At 37.5% G+C, this 27,228-nt stretch overlaps 2 protein-coding genes and 1 long non-coding RNA gene across 6 annotated transcripts; all 3 read left to right on the forward strand.

The window, feature by feature from the left end:
- Window positions 1–54: 54 nt before the first annotated feature.
- Window positions 55–1,986, forward strand: LOC308695987 (dual specificity protein phosphatase 14). Its single transcript, XM_081374306.1, has 2 exons — window positions 55–334; window positions 1,136–1,986. The coding sequence occupies exon 2, from the start codon at window positions 1,144–1,146 to the stop codon at window positions 1,651–1,653; it is 510 nt and encodes a 169-aa protein (XP_081230432.1). The 5' UTR covers window positions 55–334; window positions 1,136–1,143; the 3' UTR covers window positions 1,654–1,986.
- Window positions 1,987–2,737: 751 nt separating this feature from the next.
- On the forward strand, window positions 2,738–14,867 carry LOC308695945 (NACHT, LRR and PYD domains-containing protein 1 homolog). Of its 4 annotated transcripts, XR_014030769.1 has the most exons (14): window positions 2,738–2,873; window positions 3,159–3,203; window positions 6,271–6,519; window positions 6,618–6,659; window positions 7,354–9,058; window positions 9,909–9,992; window positions 10,090–10,257; window positions 10,385–10,453; window positions 10,655–10,801; window positions 10,987–11,047; window positions 12,486–12,608; window positions 12,916–13,035; window positions 13,168–13,675; window positions 14,526–14,865. XR_014030769.1 is itself a non-coding variant. In XM_081374224.1 (13 exons), the coding sequence occupies exons 2-13, from the start codon at window positions 3,179–3,181 to the stop codon at window positions 13,196–13,198; spliced, it is 2,922 nt and encodes a 973-aa protein (XP_081230350.1). In that variant the 5' UTR covers window positions 2,738–2,873; window positions 3,159–3,178; the 3' UTR covers window positions 13,199–14,860. The 4 variants fall into 4 exon arrangements, 2 of the variants coding, with proteins under 2 accessions (XP_081230350.1, XP_081230351.1); XR_014030768.1 differs by having other exon boundaries at window positions 13,168–14,867; XM_081374224.1 differs by having other exon boundaries at window positions 10,889–11,047; window positions 13,168–14,860.
- Window positions 14,868–15,738: 871 nt separating this feature from the next.
- On the forward strand, window positions 15,739–20,393 carry LOC308695993. Its single transcript, XR_014030774.1, has 7 exons — window positions 15,739–17,120; window positions 17,653–17,714; window positions 17,980–18,052; window positions 18,475–18,616; window positions 18,803–18,917; window positions 19,380–19,637; window positions 20,181–20,393. It is a non-coding gene; the product is annotated as an uncharacterized lncRNA (long non-coding RNA).
- Window positions 20,394–27,228: the final 6,835 nt, after the last annotated feature.

The raw sequence follows: 27,228 nt of genomic DNA on the forward strand, positions 1-27,228 counted from the left end.
TTAAGTTGAACACCTGCTGTACTAGCATGTGTCCACTGGGGGCTCCTGTCCTGCACTGCACTACCGTGGCAAAGAATGGCCAAGATCGTGCATTTTATGTAAGGAGTATTATTCTATGGGAAATATTTATATGGTAGCAATACCAGGCGTCGTAAGGCTACAAAACTTGTTTTTGGTTTGATTGATGTTGTTGTTGTTGCGTGCCCGTGGTACTGTTCTATTTATAACGCTGCTGCAGAGTAAAGCTGCTTGTGTTAGTCTCTAACAGAGACACACCAAAGCCGATAGAAAAAAGACTGACTGGACGTGCTATCACAGTCCTCGAAGCCCTGAGGTAAACTATATTTTTTTCCATGGTTAAAATGATCTGCTCTCACTTATGCACATCAATAAATGCAGGCTATTTGTTGCTCGCTACAGTAGCAGTCTGTTGGATAGTTAATATGATTTTACTGTACTGACGGCAGTGTCCTTCAGTGTGGCAGGCTAGTGTATACTTAGAGGTTTTTCCTATCTTTTAATGCTAAGGAGCTCCAAATATGATGATCCCCTTGTGAGAGACCACCTTCCTACAATATAAAGACAGCTATATATTTTATAAAAACCCATTTATATGTGAATGTAAACAAAATGATTATGTTCAACATATTTTGTTAATGTCTTGAATGTGCATGTTAACTTTCTTAAAAATCTTTTCTTTTTTTTTTTAGTTTAGTCTTTTACTTTCTCTTTTAATTTCCATGTATCCTCCAGCACCCCTCGTGGCCCTCTGGGGTCCTGGGACATTTAAAACTTTTAAAGCTTCACTTTATATTGCATGCATTTGTATGAGCTCATATTTATTTATAGATATGGAATATTGAATGAAAAATGTACGTTTCTTTTTATATTATTGCAAAAAAAGTTACTACGATTAACATATGTGAAAAATCTGTGAAGTATTTTAAATCATATCACTGCTCGGGTGTTGAATAATAACAATGGTTTGTATGAGAAATATATATGTATTTCAGATTAGTTTTAGAAATATGTAATATTTATATACAGTATAAAATATTTCATAAGAGACATCCAAATATATTATTTAATATATAATATTTTGTCACCATTTTTATGCATTATTTATCCCTTACAGTCCCAGTGATGATCTCTCAGATCACTCCCACTCTGTACCTGAGTGGAGTGCAGGCCCTGAATCAGTCAGCGCTGGACCACAGAGGGGTCACTTTGCTGGTGAACGCCTGCGCTGAATATCCCTGCCCCGAGTATGAGGGGGTGAAATGCATATGCGTTCCAGTGGAGGACCGTCCTCACGCCCCTCTGGACCAGTACTTTGACAGCGTGGCTGAGCGGATCCAGCAGAACCACACTGGAAGCTCGCTGGTGTTCTGCTCGGCCGGTAGAAGCAGGTCTCCGTCTCTCATCATGGCGTATCTCATGAGGTTTGAGGGAGTCACACTGCTTCAGGCTCATCAGCGGGTTGTGGCTGCCCGACCCTTCATCCGCCCGAACGCGGGGTTCTGGAGGAAACTGCTTCAGTATGAGAGGAAACTGACCCACTGCAACAGCATCAGGATGGTGGCCACCTCGCAGGGCGTCCTACCTGAGGCCATCCAGCCCACACAGGACTCGTCATACTGCCTTCATCTATAATTCAGGAGGACGTTTTGAACTGGATTTATTTATATGGTGTGCCTGTGTCTTAAAACTATTGATCGTGTTTATAAGAATCAAAAGATCATGTATTTTTTAAATACATGTTTAAACATGGTATTACATGTAGTATTCCTTGAAGTACCATCATTTACTATTTGTAAATATGGTATTCAATCAGTACCATCTGATACTATAACTGTACAGTGGTAAACACTTAAGAAAATTAAGTGGTCATATTTGTGGCTTTCTTATTTTCTGTGCAGATCAGAAGCAGCGCCTCACCACAGTTACTAAGAATGACTGTAATAAAAATGTTAATTTTAACCCTGTAAAGCCTGACATATTTGTTTTAATTGAAGAGTTCAGTTGTCAATTTATATCATAATATGTCAAAATAAGATGACGTTTAATCCTTAGTTGTATGTTCAAAGCTCTGTATTTTTAATTATGTATAAATATAATTCAATGCAATACTACGATAATCGAGTCTGTTTTAACAATTGATATTTACATTTTAACACAAACAAAACGTGTAGCCTAAAATCAAGTAGCCTAACTAATTGCTTCAGTCCAATCTTCTTCTTGAAATATTATTTAACAATATAAAATATATTCTAACAGTTAAGTTTATGTAAATCATTTTAAAAAATCACTACAAAAAGACCTGTACCACAACCTGAACGTGTACATTTTTTGAATTACACTAAAATGCCTTTTACATACCTCCAACTATTACTTGGAGGACATAAAGAATGTAGTAGATTATGTGCAAGTGCAACAGGCTTTTCAGCGAAGATTTGATTATTTTGGTCGATTAGAGGCCTTAAAAATTAGTTTATCAAATACGATACAGTAGGATTTAGAGTTAGTAAGGTAATGAAATTATTCAAACTAAGTTCAATATTTCAATATTTATTTTGCTAGTTAATACATAAATAGTAATAAGAATGATATTGTGAACGCTGTCCAGGGCTGTGTTTCTCTAAAGCATCGTGAGTTAAGTTGATCAGAGACCATGATGGCGAATTTTGGCAATGGTTCAGAGTGTACGGGGCAAAATATGATGGGCGGGGCTAGTAATAACTCAGACGAGTTCATGTCGAGTTCATGTAACGTGCGTTTTTCGGATCTAAAAAGCAGACCGTAACGATAATAAAGTGACTTAAAATGTAACAATCCCGTTCAGTGTGCTTCAAAACGCGTCCCTGAAAAACCAGGTGAGATTCTCTACGATTTCGTCGTCGTTTTTGTGTTGCCTACGTTTCAAGTGGGTACAGTTCAAAGACCTCCTGTATATGTACAGTTTTGTTTTGTGAATGTATGTTATGTGAAGTTACTTCAATGCTAAAAAGTGCGTCAAAGTAATTTTTCCACATGCCACTACCTTTACCGCATAAGGTAATCTTTAACAATGTGTCATAAAAGCTGTCTCCAACAATTGTTGACATTCCGACTAACGTTAAGTGCTTTAGCTTTACCTTTACCTTTGTTTTATTTCCTAGAGGAAAACATATGAGACACCATGGACCAAGACTCAGAGTCAGAGCGTAAGTACTACATGGTAAAAGAAGAGAAGTCGTATGCAAAATATTGTCTTCCTTAGACTGATTAAAAGTGAAGTGGCCAAAATAAGTATTTTCTACACTTAAAAATTTATGGATGTCATTTATTTATTTATTTATTTATTTATTTTTGTTTGTTTGTTGATGCTACTTACCAGAGGATGTCTAATATGGCTCTGTACTTACTTTAATGTTTTATGATGTACATGTGGTTCTTAATCAGGGGACAGGATGATTATTTACTTGTGTGGTTCTCAATCGGGACAGGATGATTATTTACTTGTGTGGTTCTCAATCAGGGGACAGGATGACTTAAAATTGTATATTATTATTAATAATATAGGCTAATTAATTTAACTGTCACAAACTGTCAGTTTAGTTTTAGTTTTAGTTTAGACTTTTAGTTTGATTGTCATTATTTCCTGTTGTTTTTGTTCATGTTTTCTACCACTTTGTTTGTTAGCATGGATATTAAAGGGTACATACCATGCACAGTTTCACCTAATCTCATGTTAATTTTGAGTACCTATAGAGTAATAGTGCATCCTTAATATCTCCAAAAAGTGTTTAGTTTTATTATATTTATAAAAGAAAAATACAGCTTTCCGATTCTCTCCGGAAAAAGCCGAGCTCCTGGAGGCGGAGCTATAGAGTCAAGAGGTTGTGCTTGATTTCCAGCAAAAGACAGAAATCTGATCCAGGTGTACTTACATGAATGGAGTCTTTTATCACTGGGACTGCTCCACGTTTTAATAGCAAACGATTTGCAAATCCAGCGTCGACCTGGGCCTTGTTAATAAAACATTCGTCACTGAAATGGCCAGAACACACAACCGCACTTGCTACACTCCGTTGCTGCCCCGGAAAAACAAACTGCATCCACTGTTCCTGTAACACTGAGTTCTTTGGAAAACTGAACACGGTAAGCTTTCCCTCACATCCAAAAACACACTTTTTTGGAGACATTCTTGAACAAATCCTATGCAGTGCTGGCTGCCGATGATTTCCTGTTGAAGCGCGTTGATGTGCGCGGTCTCGCTCTCCTCTGGTCGACGTGTGCGCGGGCGAGCTTTTCCGAGAGAAATGCTCATATAAGGAGTTCCACTCTCATCTACGTCATTAGATCCACGATCGAAAAAAAACAGCCGAAACTTGTACCAACCCGGAAGTAAGATTTTCGGCACAGAAATTCTCCGTTATTCGTCCAAAATATATTTTTTAAACTCTGCCCATGTTTAGCATGAGAATCCATCTCTTTAACACTGTAAATAACTCTGAATACATGAAACACCATTGTACCCCCCCCCCTTTAATTTAATCATCACAGCTGTTTTTATACTCAAGTTCCTGTGTTTCCTCAGTTCTTTGTCGGTTATTGTATGTTTTATATGCATGCTGTTATGCCTTGTGGATTATTTTAGTTTGAGTTAATATTAAATAATATTGAGTTAATATTAATTAGTGGTGGGCCGTTATCGGCGTTAACGCGAGACTCTTATCGCGCGATAAAAAAAATATCGCCGTTAATCTATTCTCCAAGTTGGGTTGGGAGATGGCTCTACGACACAAGCTATGATGAAGCAATCTACCCGCGGCCGCGAGGTAAACCCGGCTGCAACGCATATTCGTCGTCATCTTAAATAAACACGGCTGTAAGTGAAAGTTGCAACATCCATTATTTGGACTTGGTTCGGATTTAAGCCGTCCGACAAACAGCAGCAAACTATCCGAGTGTGTGGGGTAACGGTTCGGTAAGTTAACACACGACTAATCCGTTCTACCACCTCAAATTCAAAACGAAACTGAAACTGATATCACTGAATACCAGCGCGCGCGTATTATTCTCAATCCAATATATCTTAGTGGTGTAACGTTAACACATAATCTCTGTCTACGCCCGATTTTAAGAATCGTTGTTGTGTTTCTTTTTAACTGAAAAGACATCAGTTAGACAATATTATAACTTTAAATTTGGGGTTTCATAAGCTCAAAGCTATAATAAACATTAGACCTACTTAAGATCTCTGCAGCTAGTGTACTTAAATTTTATTTATCTGCAAAATTATGTTGTATACTTACAGTTTTGCACAATACCCTTTAAAAAAAAATTAGCAGTTGTTTAGCAGGGTCTGTGTAACCTGTTCTGTAATGGTTTTATTATAATATACTGTATATCGTTATCGCAAGAGGCTGCAATGTATATCAAAATATAGATTTTAGGCCATATCGCCCATCCCTAATTGATAGCCTATAGTAGTTGATAATAACATAGGCCTTTGTTGCCTACGGACGGTAACAGTACAGAAGAAACCTTTTACAGTCTATGAGTAGAACAGCTTTCTCAAGCAGTTTGTGATGCATTTTGGAAACAGTTCCTGAGATGAGCCCCTGGTCTAATGCGCCACCTGGCTTGAGAAACCCGTTCTCAAAGACTTAGCCTACTTTTATAGTCATTATTTGGGTAGCACACATATTCTGAATGCCTTCGGCAGAATTCAAATGAGCCATTTTAATCTAGATTAATCTAGATTAATTTCAAAATTAATCTAGATTAATCTAGATTAAAAAAATTAATCTATGCCCACCTCTAATATTAATATTAATATGTATCGGAACCTTTTAACTCTTCTTCATCTTTGGACTTTTATAGTTGTAAAACCATATATCAGTAATTTATATAAATACTATAATATTATTATTATTAATTTAATTCATTATTTTATCATATTTAATGTAAATATAAATGATGTAACTTAATCATCCCCCCCCCCCCCCAAAAAAAAGTTTTGTTTTAATTGAAGAACATAGAGGTCTTGACACTTTGGGAACCACAAAAAATTGTGGTTAATTGATTGTGAAAATTGGGGAGTCTTCAAGTCAAAAAGGTTGAAAACAGTTGATCTGTTTGCAATGGAATTAATGTTTAAGTGTGACTCAAATCAAATGTCTAAATTACACTTTGATGTTTAAAATATGTATGTTGAATGTCTAAAATGTGCTGTTTTGACTTCCTTTCTTGTGACCAATTATCATTTTATTATCTCTCCACCAGGGGCTCAGTTTGTGGATGCCCACTGGGCGACACTTGTCCAGAAAGTAATCATGGTGATGCCGATAGCGGATGAGCTGCGGTCAGCTGGTGTGCTGGAGTGGGAGCCGTACTGTAAGATCAGAGCAGCAGATATCAACCAGGAGAAAATGAGAGAGTTTTATGAAGTACTGCACTCTGGAGGAGACAAGGTTAAATCTGCCTTTTATTCTAGTCTGGAAAAGCATGAGCAATCTCTGTTTAGAGACTTGGGTAAGAGCACACTAATTTTGCCTATTATACCACATGCATCTAGACCTTTGTACTGAGAAATGTTCTGTTATATGTTACATGTAAAATGCTTTTTACAGGTAGCATTGCTCAAACTGCAGAAGCACTTGTAAATAGTTTAAGTGAGTATTTCATATTAATTTCTTAACTTCATTTGTTCAATTAAGTTTAATTTGACTTAAATGCTTATGCTTAGGTTGGACACCTCTTTAAATAAATAAAAAGGTGAAAAGAGTAAAAGGTGTTTTTGTAAGGATAGTTAACACAAACATGAAAATTCTGTCATTTACTCATCTCTCTATTCCATGTAATGGGAATTAATGAGGACTGAGGCTGTAATGTTACAAAATGACAAAAAAAGCACCAAAAAAAGTGGTTCAAAACCAATGGCGCTTTTGGTCAAATGGAATTGACGCTCTATTTTTGTAGGCCCTACAACCTTCGTAAGCATTTTAAAGTGCCAGAATGGATGATTATGAGGGAATATTGACTTAAATTTTGGTCTGTATCTTTGCTCCGAATCTGTATAACTTCAAAACTCTTGGAAAATGATGCAAGCTGCATGGACCTGGACCATGATGCTTTTTTTTATCATTTTGGGGTTTTGCAGCCCACATTCCCCAATCTTCAGTCACTTTTATTATGGAAAAGAGTAGTTTGAAACCAAATGAGGGTTAGTAAATTGACACCGTTTTCATTTTTGGCTAAAATGCCCTTTTAAATTAAGTTTAAGTATCTGCATTTTATGTTATGCAACAGTGCTTACAAGCTGATATTTCCATATGTCTAATGAGTTTAACAATGAATTATACACAGAGAAATACAAGAAGTGGATCCAGAAGGAATATGAATATGTGAGTGAGTATAACTCTCTGCCTGGTGAATGTGTGCTGTTGTCCGAGCGCTATACACAACCTCTGATCATCACGAGACACAGAGAGAAGAGAGAGCGAGAAGAAGAGATGTGCTCCTTCGGAGAGAGTTTCCAGCAGCTCCTCACCTCCAGGAATAATGCGGACAAGGGCAGCTCGGTCTTGGATGCGCTTTTCAATGCCGATAATAAAGGAGTCAGTCCTAGTGCTGTCATTCTTCAGGGAAACTCTGGGCATGGCAAATCCTTCACTGCTCAAAAGATCATGCTAGATTGGGCATCAGGAAACCTCAGCAGAGAGGAATTTTATTGTCTTTTTCACTTGAAATGTAAAGAAGTGAACCACATATCTGGAGAGCAGAGTTTGGTGGAGCTTTTGAGCTACAACTCCAATTTAACTTCAGACCAGATCTCACAGATCCTGCAGAAGTCACCAGAGAAAGTTCTCATTCTTATTGATGGATTCGATGAGCTCAGGTTTTCATATAGTGACACGTCGAATACGCCAAAACTCAAGCATCTCTCTGAAAAAGCTCCAACCGAGGCTACTCTGAAGGCCCTTTTGAGGGGCCACATCTTGTCCGAGTCCTTCCTGCTGGTCACCACCAGATCTACTGCTACAAAAATCCTGGGCGGTCTGCTCAAGCACCCTCAGCGCTTCACCGAGATTATTGGCTTCTCTGAGAGGGAGGTGGAGGAGTACTTCCAGAGGTTCTTTCAGGATGATGGACTCTTCAGGAACGCTTTTGACTGTGTGAAGGCAAACGAAACCCTCATCACCGCCTGCTCCATCCCTGTTATCTGCTGGATCATCTGCACGGTTATGCGGGAGAGGGCGGATGCGACAAGCGGACTGGAGACCACCACCTCCATCTACGTTGATTTTGTGTCCACTCTACTGGAGCATCACTGTCAGAGTTTGAGTCAGTCCGTCCCGACCCTGCTGAGGAGTCTGGGTCAGCTGGCAGAGAGAGGGATGCTGGAAAAGCAAGTGGTGTTTGAAGAGAAAAGCGTGCAAGAAATGGTTTCAGGCAGTCCATTCCTGTGCAAGTTCCTCTTTAAGAGAAGAATCCGCCAGGAGACGATGTTCAGTTTCATGCATCTCAGCTTTCAGGAGTTCTTCACCGCTCTGTACTACATCTCACTAAATGAAAGAGAGTTTCTGGATAAACTAACAGAGTGGTTCCACTCTCAAACACAAAGCTATCTTGCTCTATATTTGGATGAGAAGTTTCCACTGAAGTATGGATTACCTGAACCTCATTTCCTGCTTGTGATTCAGTTTCTCTGTGGCCTCTCTAATAAAGAAGTGAGAAGCTCACTTGAAGAGACGCACAATCTGTCTGTCCCTTCCTTTGTACAGGCACAGCTGGAAGAATGGATCCTCCATGTTAGCACACTTGGAGACTACAATTATTTGCCCTTCATTCTCCACTGTCTCTATGAGCTCCACGAAAAAGAGTTTGTGCAGAAAGCCATGGAAGCTTGGCAAGAGTTAGACATGTCCTGGGATCCACTGAGCAGGACAGACTGCTGGGCGTTGTTGTACTGTCTGGACTGCTGTCCTCACTTCAGAAGCTTGAAGATCAACTTTGCAGCTGAAGAGCTGAAGATGCTTCAGTCTGTATTGCGCAGGACCCCGGAACTAGAGTGAGTGTGCAGATCTAGTGATGAACCAATACAGAACATTTGGGAGATATTGACAGCTATCAGTTATTTTTATGTTTTGGAAATTAATATGATTGTTCATTCTATAAATTAATTGTGGTTAGGTTTAAACATGCTAAATGAAACACAAAAGCATGAATATCTGATGCTGTATATATTTATGTATATCATATGCTATTTTAATACTATAATAATTAATAAATAAATATGAATTAATCTCATTTCTACCTTAGAATTAAAAAGCCAAAGGTTGGAATATACTACACAACTTTTAAAACACTTGGCATCACACATTGGCTGACTTTGTGAATGGTTACTGAGAAAAATTGAGCATCATACACCAAACGAATGAGGATCACACACTACCAGGCTCAAAAAGTTTGATATCATCTGACTGGATGGATTCATAGTCTGAAGCTAAAAAATCCCATCAATCACTACACAAATTTCTGTGAAATATGTTGACTCTGCCCACAGACATCCACCTTTGCATTGCGTGATTTTGAGGGCGGAGCAATGAAGGGAGGGGTGTGTTTGTTTGGGTTGAGTTCAAATATCAACAGTGTTTCTAAGAAATCACTTACTGCACCTTTAATTGTGAGAAAGTTACAATTTTTAAATTATTAAAATACTTCATAACCATGTTCTTTATATTTTTTGTGAGACAAATTATGCGATTTTAAGCTGCAATTATGTGGAAAAAAGTGGCAATTAAAAATCATATTGTCAGGAAGTCACAAATTTGAGATATACATTTATGAGAAATACAATTGATCAATTGAATGCATTGATCAATGTGTTTAATTATTTTTATTGATTTATTCTTTTTTAGGTTGACTGTGCAAAACTTTTCAGACACAGATGTCACTAATCTGCTCTCAGCTCTTGGAGAAGGAAAGCAACTGAGAGAACTGAAGTAAAAACCAGTGACTTTTCTGCACAGAACTGCTAATCCTGGTATTGACTGATAAATGTCACATTGTAACTGATCAGATTATTAATCTCTTTTACAGGCTGAACAGCCGCTGTCTGTCAGATCAAAGTGTGCAGCAGGTTCTTAATGTTCTGCACAAACAGAAGAGCGTGGGTGGACTTCAGTTAGCGGTGAAGAGCATCTCAGCTGATACCGCCCTCATCCTCACAGACTTCTTGCAGAGCAAAGGGAAATGGGAGGAGATCAGGTATCAGTAATCTCAAGAATTTTTTTTTTTTTTTTTACATTTGCATACATTAAAACTGCACATGCATCCATAAATGATTGGTCCATCGTCAGTCACACATCTAAAACCTTTGTACTCTGATTGGCAGTTTACGGACCAATGATGCGGAGAGTTTCTGCTCGTCTCTCCGGCTCTTCAGCTTTGAAGGAAAGCTTGTGTAAGGATCTCTCCTACAACACCTGGACTCTAATCAGTTCTCTTTTGATCTGTTATTATTATTTTTAAATTACTAATAAATACAGTAACATGTCATGTTTTTACTGTATGATGTTGTGCAACCTCTTAACTAAGACTTGGACAAATAAACTTGATTATTGATTGAGATATTTGAGGAAATAAATGTGTTTCTTGTTGACAGCTTGAATGTGGTGAGGTGGTGTTCAAGCCCACAGAATGAACCGTCACTGTCGGAAATCATTCTGAAATGTCCACGTTCAGAGGTGTCCAGTATTAATGTCAAGAGCTTCTTACAGGCGTTTCACAGTGTCAACTGTATAACAGAACAGTAAGTTTTCAAAACCATCTTCACCTTCCCTTCATGCTCTTTGTGTATGGAGATTACTCTCTCTCTAAATGTTTCTCTCTGCTTTAGAAGTGCAGATTTTGACAGGCAGGTCGATGCTCTGCTGTCTCAGCTGACATCTGTGTCTGGTTTAAGTGCGATAAATCTTTCCGTTCCCTTCCTGACAGAGACCTGGGCTTCCAGAATCCTCTTCCTGGTCACGTCTTGCACTAAACTGGCTGTGATCAGGTGAGAGTTATTAGCTTTGTCCGTGTCCCTTTAGTTTGTGTGCATTTATATTTTGCAGTGTACTTTATATACGAGTCATTCTCTGATAACTGTTGCGATCATTGTCCAAACAATTTTACATTTCATAAAAATAAAGATGGCAATAGGGAAAAAAAAGTATTAAAATTATTTTTAAAATTGCCATGTTTTTTTTATAAAAAAACAACAACTATATTTTATAGTTTCTAATTATCCTGATAAAAAAAAAATCTGCATTAAAATTATCAGAAAGAATTCATTAATTTCAGTTTGAAGAGGTTATACAATTTGGCAAATTGTTTGAAAACAATTGTAATGTTTAAGCTCTTGTTTTTTGTTGAACATCAAGTGTGCGATTTCTGCACTAGTTTCACCAAAGCAAACAGCAGGCGCTTTGCCATTGGTTGTCATTAGCTGCGTTTACATGGACACTTATAATCGGACTGACGGCTCAATCGGACTAAAAAACCCTCATGTAAACACCTTAATCGATCCGATTGAGCTCGATCCGAATGAAATTTCGATCCGATTGAAAGGGGTGGTTTATCCCTTTTGTAATCCGATCGAGAGAACATGTAAACACTTGATCGGATTGAAAACCGAAACTAAAAGGACTGCGCATGTGCGATGACGTTAAATAGCGTAATGACGTATGACGCGCGGAACGAGCTGTTCTTCCTGTTGAATAAAGTGTCATATTAATAAGTTTCCCGTCATTCTAAAATCCTAATTTCACTCGCGCGTCTGTGAAGTGAAGCAGGACAACGTCCCACCAGTGCTTGTTTTGGATTCTCATCCACAGACGACTGGTTTTGGCTGCGGGGAGGGGCATTTTTACTGCGTGATCAATAAGCAGCACGGCAAAACGGTTAATATGCTCTAAATTATGACCAGAGACGAATTAATATTACGTCTGCTGTTTTAAACAAATAAAGAACCAATAGATGAGAATATTTATGCGGGAAAGTCTGTATATTCGTGCAGTGTGCGCATGTCAAAACATCAGATCCGATTTGAAACTTGTGACATATAAACGCGCACATCAACCCGATTACTTTATTTATCATTCATGTAAACACCTTGTTCGGATTCATCAATCGGATTGATTTCATTCCGATTGTGTCCATGTAAACGTAGCTATTGATTCAAGCCAATGTTGATGTGTCAGGCTGGTCGGGATGCTAAAACAAAACAGACGAATATTGTGACAGCAGCACAGTAATACACTAACCTGTCTGTGGGGTAATGCATTTTAAAAGCCATTAAGCTCTAAAATATCTGGAAGAATAAAATGTAATTGCTGCAAATTATAAACAATTTCTTTTTACTTTTTCTCAGCAGAGTTGTAACAGTGTAGAATCACACATTTTTTATATCAACTTTGTCTTATTATTCTCACAGAAATATCTCTGTTTTGTAGTTTCCATGCTGGTTCATGGGGCTCTGATGGTGCTAAGTGTCTCCCTGGTCTTTTAATGGAAGAGGGAATCAAGTTACTGAAGGAATCTGCAAAACGTTCTGAGTGCATTGTGAACATTAGAGGGTTTGTAATTCACATCCTCACATATCTGCTTACTAGTAGTCATATTTTATGTTAATCTACTAGTGTTATAGACAGCTATAGATAAATGTTTGGTAAATGTGAAAAATTAAAATATGTTTTAATTGTGAATGAACATATGCATGTTCTCTGATGTTCTTTCACATTTACACTTCTGTGCTCTCACACATTTAGTCACCTCACCTGGCAGCACATATGAGATATATTTCCTGGTAATATTTTAATGAAATCCATGTCTTTGGCTGTATTGAATGTGGTAAATGTGTGCTGCTGTTCTGCGTCTGTGAAGGTTCAGATGCAGTAAATCCTCTGACCGCTGCACACGTCACACCGAGCAGATCGAGGAGCTCAGCTGCAACCAGAGAGTGACCATTGAGTTCTGTGGAGAGAAATGTACAGAAGACATAAAGTGAGTTCTGATTAGTTAAGAACAATTAAGGGGCTTATACAATGGATTTTATTGTTCTTATTATATACTGTAAAAAAACAAAAACACTCTCCAAAGTGCTGCAATGTAATTTTCACTCATCTTTCCCTGCAGGTCTAAACTTGTTCTGCCTGATGTAAACTGAAGCTGTCTTTTCTATGAATAAATAACTCCAAGTGTGTCTTCAGACTGGCATCCTTATCTGAAGGTCTTGAGAGCTTTTGATATTATAGCTAATCAAGTCTAAAGTTACGGAGACAGTGTGTAATAAATTAATTCACTGTAGGAAGTATTGAGATGAGTAGAATGAACTTTAAGAGATTGACTTTACCTGTCAGTTACTCCTGTCTGTAGATATTATTGTATTTCTTATTTCAAATGTCTCATTACTATTTGAATATATGTTTATGCATATGTTAGACTTAGGCAAAGACATGGCTGTTCAATTCAAGACCCTTTTACTCTTCGGAAAAAAGGTGAAGCTACAAGCTAGCTTTAATAGTGTAAAATAAATTGATATGGTTCGAAATTAATAAACTTTGTCTTGACCACATTCACTGCCTTTAATGGTGCTGTTGTGTTTTGGTTCTAAACAACTGTATTACAACTACATCTGAATAGGGTTGCAAAGTGCATGGGAAGTTAAGCTGGGGAATTTTGGAAATATTCATTACCACGGCAACCGCTTACGCGTCCACTCTGAAAGTAACTGTACACATAAGAGACGGATAAATACATTAAGGTTCCTCTTGGTCTTTCTTCATGTTTCTTTGACAAATATCAGTGTCTCAGTCTCGCGCACACTGCATGTGAGTTAACCACGCCTACTTATTTACATTTTGCGGTATACACAGAATAAAAAAATATGTTACGGATGACATTTTCTTCCGCGGTAACGATATATACCGTCATTCTGCCCAGTCCTACTTATGTGGTAAATAAAGTTATGCTAGCTTATTTAGCATCTAACTTATCAGCTTGCTATCTACTAGATGAATACATTTGTATGTGATATTTGCAATTTAAACATTTAATAAATATATTTTTCCCCATAATATCATCAAAACTTACTTCACTTTTAGTCCACAGGCTCAAATTTGTGCCTTCAATAGTCTTGTGATTTGAGCTTCTGTACATGTGATGGAGGCATGCACAGTGCCAGTAGGGGGTGTGGTCCCAGCCATGCAGTAAGCAGTGTGCTACAGTATGTGCATGTGATTGAGGAATGGCATGGATATTCAAGTGTATTTGAATGGCATCTGTTTGTTTTATTCAAGATTATGCTAAAATATACTTTCCTCAACTATATTTAAGTTCCCTATGAAGAGCCAACCTTCAACTATGAAAATTCCCAGTTTATTCCCGTTTATTCCCCTAAATTCCTGTTAATTCCCTTATATTCCCATTAATTCCCATGGAAAGTTTCCATCTTTGAAAATTCCCAGAATTTTGCAACCCTACATCTGAATAAGAACTTGTAATACTCAAAAAGAACAAACATCATTTTGCGAACAGAATTAAACGATTCGAGTGTGATGAATCGAAATTAATTTGACTCGCTTTTACTCTGCAAAAAGCATTAAAAGAAAAGGGTATATTGTAGGGTACATGTCTTAATTGTTTTGATTCAGTATATTATACAGACTGCCATAGTCTGTCCTCTTACGAAAACACATCAAATCAACATGTCGAACTGTTTTTCATGTATGATTTTGACTTGTTTTTGACTTCATGTTTGTTGGTCAACATATTTGACTACAGTTCTCTTTATGATGTTTTATTAATAAAGTTCGGAAAGAGCACGTTCAATTCATTGACAGTTTAGCAGCATCCCTCCACCACCCCTTCTCCACACTTCTAGTCCTAACCAGGTAAGTTACATACGGGGGGAGTAGTCTGGGTTCGGGCCGAACTCCGAGCTCGTGAGCCCTCCCTCCGGACAGCACGTCAAATACCCATTATTAAACTTTACCCCCTCTAATTGTATGTAAGTGACTGTGGACCTGGGCTGCGTTCCAGTCCAAAATTGTCATGCCCTTCACTTGCTAACTTCCCTCCATCTCGTTCACTCGGATGCACGTCATTGCGAGTGCCCACTACTGGCGGAAACTGCGGCGGGCTGAATTGGAACGTCCTAAGCCCTTGATCACTTGGAATCAGCTATGTAGTTGATTTATTATTTACATTTGTTTTCCCTTTAATAATTTGTTTAATGCAGCATTCAAATGTATATATGGTGTTTGGGTTGTTTTCAATAATAAAAAAATAGAATTAAAGCTAGGGTAGGTAATCCTGTTCAGAAACACTTTTTTTTATACTGGGTGAAATGGTCCTTCCATCCTGAGAGTAGTCAATACATTATGTGTTCAGAAAAAGGAATGAAAACAATCAGACCTCTGTAGCAGCTGCAGGACAGTAAAAACTCTGACCAATCACTGCCACTCGGTCCGAGTGTAAAGAACCAATCAGATGCCTTCAGAGCCTGGAGGAGTGTCTTAGCAGTGTCAATCAAGTTTGCGTATGCGCTGATCGCCCCTCTCTTGCACAGCGCGTACCGTCATTCAAAATTAAGATTGCCGGGGTGCCGAGCAGCTGTGCTAATGACGGACAAACAACCAAAAACTACAAATTTCTCGAGTGGAACCTGCTCATACAACAAAGACAGGTAAACGGAAAAAGACCAATGACGATAAACAAGCCCGTCGGAGCCCATTGACTCGGTGTTAAAACTCTAGCCGCATAACATACAGATAAAATGTCACGCACTGTGCAAAGCAACAATTGAAACCTGCTAATTAACTGGCTTGTCATGTTGCTAAAATAATGTACTAGCAAACCTTATTTAGCATATCGCTAGAATAATTATTTACATAGCCTACTGCAACGTTAGTTACCGTTATATTATCTTACTAGCTATTTATAACTCATAGAAAGAGTGCAACATAATAAAGTTACATTACATGTATTGCATAATACGTAATGATTTGAGGACCAAGTTTGTAGTCAAAGTATGGGCAGGCCAGTCAATGTAAAGCATTTCGTCCCTACCAGTGAATGTGCCATAACTGTTTATCCGTCGTCATCGGTGACCCTTAAGGCCCTTTCACACTGGACGTGATTTTGACGCACGAATAATTCGCGCGATGAGTTTATTTTTTGATCAGCTGTTTGTGTAATGAGTGCTTCCACACCGAACGCGAATGTGCTGCGGCGAAAAAACGACTTTTATTTTTTAATAAATGTTGCTGATGTGAATGGTTTTGATGCGAACTATTCGCACACGAACTATTCGCTTTTTCGTTTTGCTTTTTCGTTACGCATCCGGTGTGAAAGGGCCTACTGACCCTGCATGTTTACTAGCCTGCGCGTTCACGGCAGGCTCTGCTGTGGGGGGAACTTTACATAACAAAATACATGTTTAACAGCTAGTAGGCCTAACGTTATATGTTATGAATCTTACACGAAATTCATCTTCATTACAGTGCAACTAATGGAAATGGAAAAACGTGTATCAATGCAACCTGTTTTTAGCTTTGCCTTATAGTTATAACTAGCTCGTTAGCAAATCAAAAAATATATATTTTAAACTTTACCAATATCGATATGATAGCTTGATAGTGAGTAGGCTACTAAAATACATCTTATTTGTTTATATTCATAATGATAAAGTTAGATTTTTTTTTATTACATGTGATTCTGACATGATGCTACATGCACTGCGCTCCCACACAGCAAAAGAGTCCGTGGCGGACCCGCCCTCAAGCCGCCAGATCCGCCTGACTGTCAGATTCGTTTTCGCTGCGCTAACAGGATCAGCCCCGCCTCCAGGATCGGCCCAGCCTGCGGTTTTAATCGGCGGACCCAGAACGGATCACATACGGATCCGCACTTCGGACGCGCCTTAACATGTGCCCCGCCCCCTAACGCACTGTCACCTCGCGGACTCGCTACAGACGCTGGGCGGACCCGCTGACCAAACGCGCCTAATTTCAACTGTCGCCATCGTCACAGAATCATTCTCCGCTCTGTGGAAAAGCTAACCGGCAGGTCGACAAGCACGGAACACGGTAAGAATGGTTCAAATATGCTTTATTTGTACAGTTACTTAGCTGTAAAACATTACCGTTCATACCGTTCAACATACCGATGATTTTATTTCTGAAATGATTGTGGCAAACGAAGTTAGCAAATTGTCATTAGCGTAGATTTGAGTAAAAATGTATTTGATAATTAATAACTTTGAGTAAAAAGCTATTTGGATGGTATATTCTTTCTGTCTGGGAGGTTAGGTGATTTAATTAACGTTAGCTGTCCGGATTTTTATCACACCCTGATCGCGTATTTTCTCCCCTCCAGTAACGTTAAAATGTCAGGCAATATTATCATGTTAGGCCTAACGTTACCCAACTTACGTTTTTCACTGAATTTCTGGTATAACATGTCCATTTTTGTTTACATTTTGACAGTTCCACCTCCCCATGTAATGTTGTTTCAAAAAAATTATTAATATTATATGATACTGTGTGTGTGTGTGTGTGTGTGTGTGTGTGTGTGTGTGTGTGTGTGTGTGTGTGTGTGTGTGTGTGTGTTCTGTTGCAGCTTACAGTTTGTTCAAGTGCCACCAGTCTTATTTTGGAGTTTCATCTTTTCCTGACATCAGAGTAAGTAAGATTTAATACTGTTCCAACTGGATTTGTTGTCAAATACTGACACTGGTCCACACTACAGCATTTAATACTGTACTGGTTTGGTTAGTTTGAGTCCATTTTTGTTTACATCATGACAAATATATTCTCCACCACCTCCCCATGTAATGTTGTTTCAGATAATTATTTCATATCATATTAAGATTGTGTGTGTGTGTGTGTGTGTGTGTGTGTGTGTGTGTGTGTGTGTGTGTGTGTGTGTGTGTGTGTTCTGTTGCAGCTACAGTTTACAGTTTGTTCAAGTGCCACCAGTCTTATTTTGGAGTTTCATCTTTTCCTGACATCAGAGTAAAGTAAGATTTAATACTGTTCTAACTTGATTTAGCCAGATATGTTGTCAAATACTGACACTGGTCCACACTACAGCATTTCAATTGTCAAGGCTTAAAAATTTGCAAATTATCAACTTGAAGATGCAGCACTGGCCCAATGGGGCCAAAAAAGTTCTTCAGCAACTTCACTGTAAGTTGACAGTTCATTGTTGATTCAATTGAGTTCAGTAAGGCCACATTTATACTGCAGGTCTTGATGCCCAATTCTGATTTGTTGACCATATCTGAATTTCTTTTATTTTTTTGGACCAGCTTTTTTAATTTAACCATATGCAATTACACCATACACTTGGTGAAATAACCCAAGGTAGACATACTGACCTGTTCTTGAAACAGGAAGTTAAATTTATCTGGTGCTGTTTGTTACTTCCTTCTCGTTTAAGGATGTTTGGTGCCACAAAATTGGTACAGTGATGGAGTTACCTATTGGCCAAACTACAAAAATGATGAGAGAGTGAACGGGGCAGTGAAAAATTCTAAGGAACCTGGACCTGACTGGAAAAAATATGATGCCAGAGTCATGTGGTATGCTATTTTCTTTTTAAATAATCTAAATGGCTTTTGTAAGCAAATATCAAAGTATTTTGCCAATATGTTATATGGGAAGAAAATCCTTTTAATTACATTCTCATATTGTTCTGTTGTCTATAGTTCTACTCTATTAATTTGAAGGTCTACTGAAGTTTAACATGTAGGCTATTTATTTTATAGATGACTACTTTGTGGCACAACAACTCTTGAAGAAAGCTCTAAATTGCAACACATCAGATCTACAGTCTGAAGAGGAAGAGGAGGAGATTCGGCCAAAAAGAAGGCCAAAGCCGATGTTAGTATAAGTATATTATCCTTTATATTTTACATTAACTTTTTGGCCTCTATATTTTCTCAAAAACATAATTTATTGTTTAGGATATGATGAACCCGACAACCACCACACGTAAAGCCAGCTGAAATATAGATAAATGGTTTCTCAGAGAAACCATTCTCAACCAATTACATTGATTTACAATTTAAGTTCTTAGGCCAGTGAAAATGTTTATGTAATTACATTTACATTTATGCATTTGGCAGACGTTTTTATCCAAAGCAACTTACATTGCATTTTAAGGTACACATTTACATTCTTATCAGTTCTTGCTTCCCCTGGGAATTGAACCCATGACCTTAGCATTGCAAGCGCCAACACTCTACTGTTTGAACTACAGGAAGGCTTTACATTTATTATTATTATTAATAAGAGTAATTAATAAGATGTTTACTGCTTGTTTTTTTCCACCCTAATTTATAGTCATTTCTTGGGAGACTCTGATGAGAGCGAGGAGGAAGATGCTCATAAAAAGAGGCAAACTTTTAACACAACCATCAGCTCCTGTTTTTGCACCACCACCTTTTATCCTAAGTAGCGGCACAGCTGCTCTACCTCCACCCATTTCTCCACCTCACTGTTCACAGAGACCAGCAGAAGAGCAAACCCCTTCTGCAAGCAGGGTCTACAGACCTACCTGGCGGGGGGGAAGATGTGGATCAGACAGTATTGCCTGCTCTGGTGAGCAATACCTCATTAGATACAAGACTCAAATAGAGTATATTTTGTCAGCTTTTTTATTTTTATGCATGCTTAGTCCTGTGTCAAATTTACTATTTAACTTTTATCATATTTAGTCAACCTTATCCTGTTTTTGTTTAGTTCTTTTTTTAGTCAACTAAACTTATGGGCATTCAAGTTTTATTCAAGGAAAACTTTTTTTTTTTTTTGTCACGCTGTATAATGGTTAAAATTATAATCACTTCATTTTAGTTGAACTTCTGTTTGTGTTTGTGCCAAATTCTTTAGGGAGTCTATTAAAGTCTGTAGTTTTCTTATGTCTCATTAGAACTACAGAAACGCGACCCGATCTGGCAATCTTACATAGCGTGGTTATAGCAGATAAAGGACCGCAAAGCGGAGGCTGAAGTGCCTTTCACCCTGTTACGACTTGACATTATTTTAAGTTAAAAAAAGAATTATGTCTATCCTCTAAAAAACAACAACCTGGTAGCTTCAATGTGATTTCATGACATGTAATGAAAATCTGCTTATGTATTACAGGTGGTGTGAGAAAGAGCCATGTCTCCTGTGCCGCCACCGATGACGACATTACAAAACATGTAATCCGGTGGTTCAACCTGGCATCAGATAGGGGAAGCTCAAGGAGCCGGAGCCCCTGTCAGCAAACCTTGACCCAACAGTAGTGAAAAAAAAATACTTTATCATTTTAGTGTAATGTTTTTCACTAAATAAAATGATGTTCTTGGTACAATTCATGGTTGATTTCATTTTTTTCTGTAATGTCTATTCAATGTATACATGAATAAAACTATTTAAAAAATTAGTAAATACATTTATAGTCTGTAATAACCTATTTTGTTATTGTTAGTTGGCTAAAAATTATTAATGTTTAATGATTCATGTTTTATTCAAAGGCACATACATTAATAACTATTCAAGCTTTTATAGAGCAGTCCAGTCTATCTAATGTTCGTCCACCATTAGATTTTAAATATATCTGTAGCTATAGTTTTGGCCAGATAATCAAGTGTGGGGAAAAAAGTGGCATTGTAGACGGAATTTTATGAACGGGTCCAAAACGGACCCGGGCCGGGCATATGACCGGGTCCAAAACGGACCCGGAGCGGATATGCGGCTCATTCGCGGATCCAAAGCGAAGCCGGGGCGGATGTACCCATTTATGTACGGATACGCAAAGGGACCGCAGCGGTGTCAGACCGGATCCGCGAGCCGCCGGCGCGGTGTGCAAGTGGACGCAGTTTCGGATCCGCTTTCTGGATCCGTTCCGGAGTTCACTGTACCTCCGCGGCGGATGCGTTTCGTAGTCAGTTTGCTGTCTGGGCTCCTTCCTCTCCGCTCGTCTCAGGTAAATAATCGTAAATAATGCGTCTTCCAGCTCAGCGGTCGGAGTCGCGCGTTCAAGTGTTTTGGGGGCGTGGCTTTGGAAGGACCCCAGAAGGGAGAGGACTGAATGGAAATAATGAGCTGTCTTTAAAACAGTCGTTAGAGGTCTACATACACTCGATTTTTATACTTTCTTTTTCAGAATACTTACATTTTAATTATGTACTGATATATACATAAAGTTTAAACAAATTTGAAAAATAAGTTTTTTAGACCATTCTTACCTACCCCAGCTTTAATATATCATAGAGTTGTTTGTTGGTGACCACCCGTCCCGCGTAGCGCGTGCGCGCACAGCGTTTGAAGCCCAATTCACGCGTCACGCAAATTGAGACCGTGTCACGCATAATCTATGCTTGCTCAAAAAAAAGTTGGTCGCTCTATGGGACATTCTACCAGAAACGTACATTTTCTATCCCCAAAAAAAAAAAAAAAAAGTATTATTAACCTTCAACTTTAACCCTGACTTTAACAAAGGAGATAGTGAATAATTGTAAATTATTGAAATCCCACCTCGGCACATAATAATTTTTGAATAATAAGCATTTTAATATGCAGTTACTCTTTAAAATGTCAGGCTCCGTCACAGACATGGCTGATAATGTAAGTGTGTTAAAGAATATGCTCTCTTCTGCACAAATATCATAATTTTAATGAGGATCTGTCCCTTATTGAAGGAAACATATAATTCATTAAAAAAAACACAGCTATCAGGCTGATTTTGCTTGTTTTGTGGGCTCTTAGATAAAGAATGACCATCAGGTTCACATAATGTTGTTGAATAAGGGGCTTTTGGGGTAAAGTTTGTTACCAACGCATTATTGTAAATATATAATCCAGTCTTTACTATCACTATATACCCATTTCAATAATTGTTATAATCAAAATAGCCATTTTTGGACTAAAATATACTTTGTGACAGGACTGACCGTGGTGTGACAGGGTTGACAATGTTGTGACAGGACTGACATTTTTTCCATCAAGCATTACGAATTACATTAAAATGACCAGATTTTCTCTGAAAAACTAAAAAAAACAAAATGTTTATAATTTGTAGTAATATACTAAAAATCTGTATTTAAATAGTGGATAAGTCTTTATTAATAAAATTAATCAAACACAATTAACAATGGGAAAAGATAGTCTCGATTTTAAAGAGTAAACAGTATTTTAATTCTCTAATAGGCCTATTATGAGCCACTTTAAACCTGTGTAGGCTACAAGTAAAATTCATTAGTATATCCTATATATGTTGTCATATATCTTTACCCAGATTCCTTATTGAATCAGTAACTTAAGAGCTGTATAATAGAAGAAACAATACACACAGCACACTTGTCTTTGGTATTATTGTATTAATTAATATTGTTGTACAAAACCATTTTTTAACAGTTGAATCTTTTTTATTTAAAAATGGAATAATGATGAGCAAGTAGCAACACATAAAGCACATTTTTAAATGAGTTCAAGATATATTCTTTAAATCATTAACTATTAAAGGGACAGTAAGTATCTAGTGGTGAATTTGTATTTTGTGAATTTTGCAATCAAACTAATTTTGCTCTGAAATTGAATCTGAATTGAAATTAGGCGTTTATTAAAAATAAATAAATAAACAAATGTTAGCAGTAGTCAACATATTCATCTGCAATGAAACAAGAAGATTACCTGTGGTATTCACTACAAACAAGCAATGTATCAGGCCCCGTCACAGAATGTCAGGCCCTGTCACAGTGAAATGTGACAGAGCCTGACGTGACAGGGCCTGACAGTCAGACATTTTAACAGCTATAACTCAGCTATTTAGCATGCTAGCATAAAAACTGACAACATTTCAGAGAGTATTTACACAAAAGATTTAATTTGTTCCAAATCTAAACCTATTGACATACATTTTCTGGGACATTATTGCGTGACAGGAACTGACGTAGTAGCTCGACCTCAGGTAAAAACATGCAGAAAGGCTTAAAATTACAAAATTCAAGGACAGAAATTACCTCTGGTTGGTGTCAGTGTGTGATGAGAGGCAAATGAGGTCACTTCCTGTGATTTGGGACCTTAAAGACATATCACACCCTTTTCTTGGAATCTTTTATGCAAGTGTGACAGGGCATGACAGAAACCCGGGGACACTTCTAAAAAATCTATTTATTTATTAATAATTCATTTTACTGAAGATTTTAATCGAATAATACAAATTATAACATCTTAAATGTGCTATGGTATTGTTTTTTCTATGAATTTCAAATGTATAATTATTATTTATATGATGTATAGAATTGAGATTTGACCTGGGACAGTACATTTTAGGGGTTCTTAATTTTAAAAACTGTTTTTTAAACAAAAATAAAAAACAATTTAATCAAATACATAACATATTCTGTTGTAAAACCCTCTAAATTAATTCACTGTATGACAGTTTTGGGAAATATGTGGATTACACCAGTTTTATAAAACAATAGTAGTGCCAGGACAGCAAATGTACGTTTCTGGTAGAATGTCCCCTATATACTCGAGCCACAAGCAGAAAAACGAACATTACTTGACATTTCAGCACGCTATTGTTGCCACACAAACCCCTCAGTTGAACTGCTGACTAGGTTGTTGTCAACTTTTTCGTTGTTGTCATGACAGCGCACGCACGCGCATACCAGACACACTTGGAAGGAAGGAACTTTTAGATGCGCGCTTTCCAATTCGAAAAATTCGAGAAAGAGACACTGTCTGAGAGGCAACGGCATCATCAATTAAAAAGAGAAGGTGTGAGTACAAGAAACAAGAATGGGGAAATTAATATTTGTGGCTGAAAGGTGTTGAGGGGGATACCGAGAGGGCTATTTAATTAATAATTAAATTAAATAGTAAATCTTAAGTGGAAGTACATCTGTCAATTAATTGAATGTTCAAAATATTATGAGTCTTTATTTAGAAAAAAAATACACATTGGTTGGCCTATTCATGAGCATACATCAAAAATTACACGTTTAGGAGAATAGGGCATTATTAATACTATGCAAGGTGGTACCCAGCAAACATTGGTCCGACGGCAACGTCGTGTCCCTGGCCAAAAATAGTCGCGGTATGACGGCATAAATCGATAAAAATATGTAACACAGAACATTTCCTAAAAATGCATTCAGATACATGTGTGCATGTCTACAGTTATCTGAGGTTGCATGTATAATTGTTATTTTGACTTTTAGCTACGTGTAGTTCAATATATACCATGTTGTGTTTCGGGTGAGAGAGGACGTCACCATGGCGACGTCTTTTACACGTGCATTTATAGTCCATCATGACCCTCTATGAAATCAATTGTGATAAAGCTGTGCTTAATCCTTGCGTGGTTAATACTGCAATAATTAATACAATTTTTTATTAAATTAAAGTTTTAATAAGTTGTGTGAATACGTCCACTGACGTCCTTTACACGTCAGTGGACGTATTCACACAACTTATTAAAACTTTATCGGGTGAGAGGACGTCACCTGGCGACGTCTTTTACACGTGCATTTATAGTCCATCATGACCCTCCATCATGGAATCCTTGTGAAATATGCAAAAGCTGTGCTTAATCCTTGCATGGTTAATACTGCAAAAATTAATTTAATTGCCCAAGTAGTTTTTAAGAGGTTGTGAAGACGTCCACTGACGTCCTTTACACGTCAAGGCTGTGAATACACGTCCACTGACGTACACGTCTAGTCAAGCAAGACAGAGGAAAAAAAAACCCAGGAATTATCTTTATGAAATACACGAATTGTATACGAAGTAAATATATTTACTTTATCTTGTTTAAATAAATTATAATCACACAGTTCCCAGTGTGGTTAAGTGAATGCAAAGCCTCTGCATTTTAGTCATTATTTCAACCTGATACGTTGTGTTTTTTTTTTGTTTTTTTTTTATGGAATGTATGCATGTAAAACAGAAATATATCTGGTCACCATTTATGTCTGAGTTGGATGTAATTGCCAAAACTGTGCTGCCAAGATGTAACAAAAGATCTCCCGACATTACCAAATCCCGCGATAGGTTAGATTATCTCACGAGATGTTAACGCGTTTTCCCCATAGACTCACTCCGGAACACTGAAGTTTGAACAACCACGAAGAGAGGAGGAATTGAGGCCCATATTATTAAAAATCTACTGTTGGGTACGTACATTTTGTATTATTAGATTCACGTGCTAGAGTTTTACTTGTTTGACATGAATGAACCGAAAGAAATGATGCCCACCTTGTCAACTGAAATTGGCTAACGTTAACTGAGTTTGGCTAAAATTAGCTAGTGGGCTAAAAGTTGCTTTGAACTTATACGACGGTATACCATAAAGTATGTTTAATGATACAGTCAAAGTTATTACTGTAAATTATTAATGTAGCCTTTTGAGAGTTTCTTTCAGAAAGTAAATTATCTGAAGTAGAATGAAATGTTTAGCTGGATTTGAACATGTATGTTTTCAGTAACTGCTTTAAAATTTTTGTAATTTTAGAATTGCTAAACATGTCTATTCAGGGGACATCACAGCCCACCTGTCTTTATCAGAAATGTCCTGTTCACTTTCTCACTGTTACACACCTAGTTAAGGGTCTTTCTCAAGGGCACCACAGTGGTATTGAAGAGGCAGGGGACAAATGCTGTTTTGAATTTAGCTGAAGACCATAAAAATATTTTGAAAATAAGTGCATGTCATTTACCTCAAATTTTTAATTTTCATTTATTTTAAAAAGAAAAATATTCTCTTCCCTTAGATGATGTGAAGAGGTGGAGCCCACATGCTATACAGACACTGAAATTGATGCAGCAATGGCAGAACACCTGAAACACGCTCCAGGAAGAGCTGGGGGTGGTGGATACAAAAAATGAGCCAAACAATGTGTTTAAGGGATAGTTCACCCAAAAATGAAAATTGTCATCATTTACTCAACCTCATGTTTCAAACCTGTATACCTTTCTATGCTAAACACAAAGATGTTTAGAAGAATGTTTGTAACCAAGCAGATGTCGCTTCCCATTAATAATATTTTTTTCTCCAACAATGGTAGTCAGTGGATGCTCTATTTGCTTGGTTACAAACATTCTTCAAAATATCTTCTTTTGTGTTCAGCAGAAGAAAGAAACTCATACAGGTTTGGAATTTGGTGAGTAAATTACATAATTTTCATTTTTGGGTGAACTATCTTTATATAATAATTCAGTATTTTGCAATTGGTATTTTAGTTTGGTTAACAAATCGAGAGCTTAGAATTATAAGGTTCTATCTCCGTTTATTGTAGTTTATTGAGCATCAAAGTTTTTAAACTCGGTTTATGTTTTGTGAGATGGAACCTTTTATTTTATTAATAACTACTAACAATTTTTTTTTTTTTTTTTACAAAAATAACACCCCACAGGCATTAATAAACACCTAATGGATCAGATTGTCAAAAACTCAATTTCAACCAAAAGTGGAGATAGAACCTTAAAATTCTAAGCTCACGAAATGTTAAACATTGAAAAAAATAAAGAGAAATTTTGGCTGTTCAATATCAATAAAATGTTGTGCTTAATCAGAACATGCTTCTTTTTTGCTTATGTCCACAAATAATGTGTTATTGTTTTTGATGTACACGTGATTAAAACGTTTTATTGACGTTCAGGTCTGACTGGACCAATTTTGGACCTTTTTAGAACCTTTGTCAAGATGTGTAGGCTAAACCTCAAGACTTGATTGTCTTTCACGATGTTACACAATAGGTGTGTGATTATTTTATATGCAGGCTTATATATACACTTAAATTATGCAACACATTTAAACACATATGACGACGCATTTAGACGTCCAGGGACGCGCAGAAGAGACGTGGAATTCACGGCCAGAAGAGACGTGGAATTCACGGCCAGAAAAGACGTCGGTTCAACTTCCATTTTGGAACTATTTTTCAACCATGACGGGACGTCTCGGACGGACGTCTTTTCAACGGTCATTAAACGTCCAAATGTTTGCTGGGTATGTGCTAGAAATGGGTAAACCACTATCAGTGAGTCTGCCAGTGGGGCACCGCCGCGCCAGACAGTGTCCCACATTGTCCCTCAGAAACATACCCCTTGTCCCCCCTTGGGCTTATTAGCAGGTGGTCACCCTAACAGTCTATGGTGTGGACTCGTGAACTGACATCCGCTGAAAATGCCGGAAGCGACT

This window comes from Scardinius erythrophthalmus, assembly GCF_964197995.2.
Source record: "Scardinius erythrophthalmus genome assembly, chromosome: 9".
NCBI classification, from domain to species: Eukaryota; Metazoa; Chordata; class Actinopteri; order Cypriniformes; family Leuciscidae; genus Scardinius; species Scardinius erythrophthalmus.

What these genes read in the sequence shown, in the direction of transcription:
- LOC308695945 (XM_081374224.1), top strand. Translation starts at nt 3,179, where the DNA reads ATGGACCAAGACTCAGAGTCAGAGC. An exon ending in CCAAGACTCAGAGTCAGAGC is followed by an intron (nt 3,204 to 6,270) that starts GTAAGTACTACA and finishes TCTCTCCACCAG; the next exon opens with GGGCTCAGTTTGTGGATGCC. An exon ending in AAGCAACTGAGAGAACTGAA is followed by an intron (nt 9,993 to 10,089) that starts GTAAAAACCAGT and finishes TCTCTTTTACAG; the next exon opens with GCTGAACAGCCGCTGTCTGT.
- LOC308695987 (XM_081374306.1), top strand. Translation starts at nt 1,144, where the DNA reads ATGATCTCTCAGATCACTCCCACTCTGTACCTGAGTGGAGTGCAGGCC.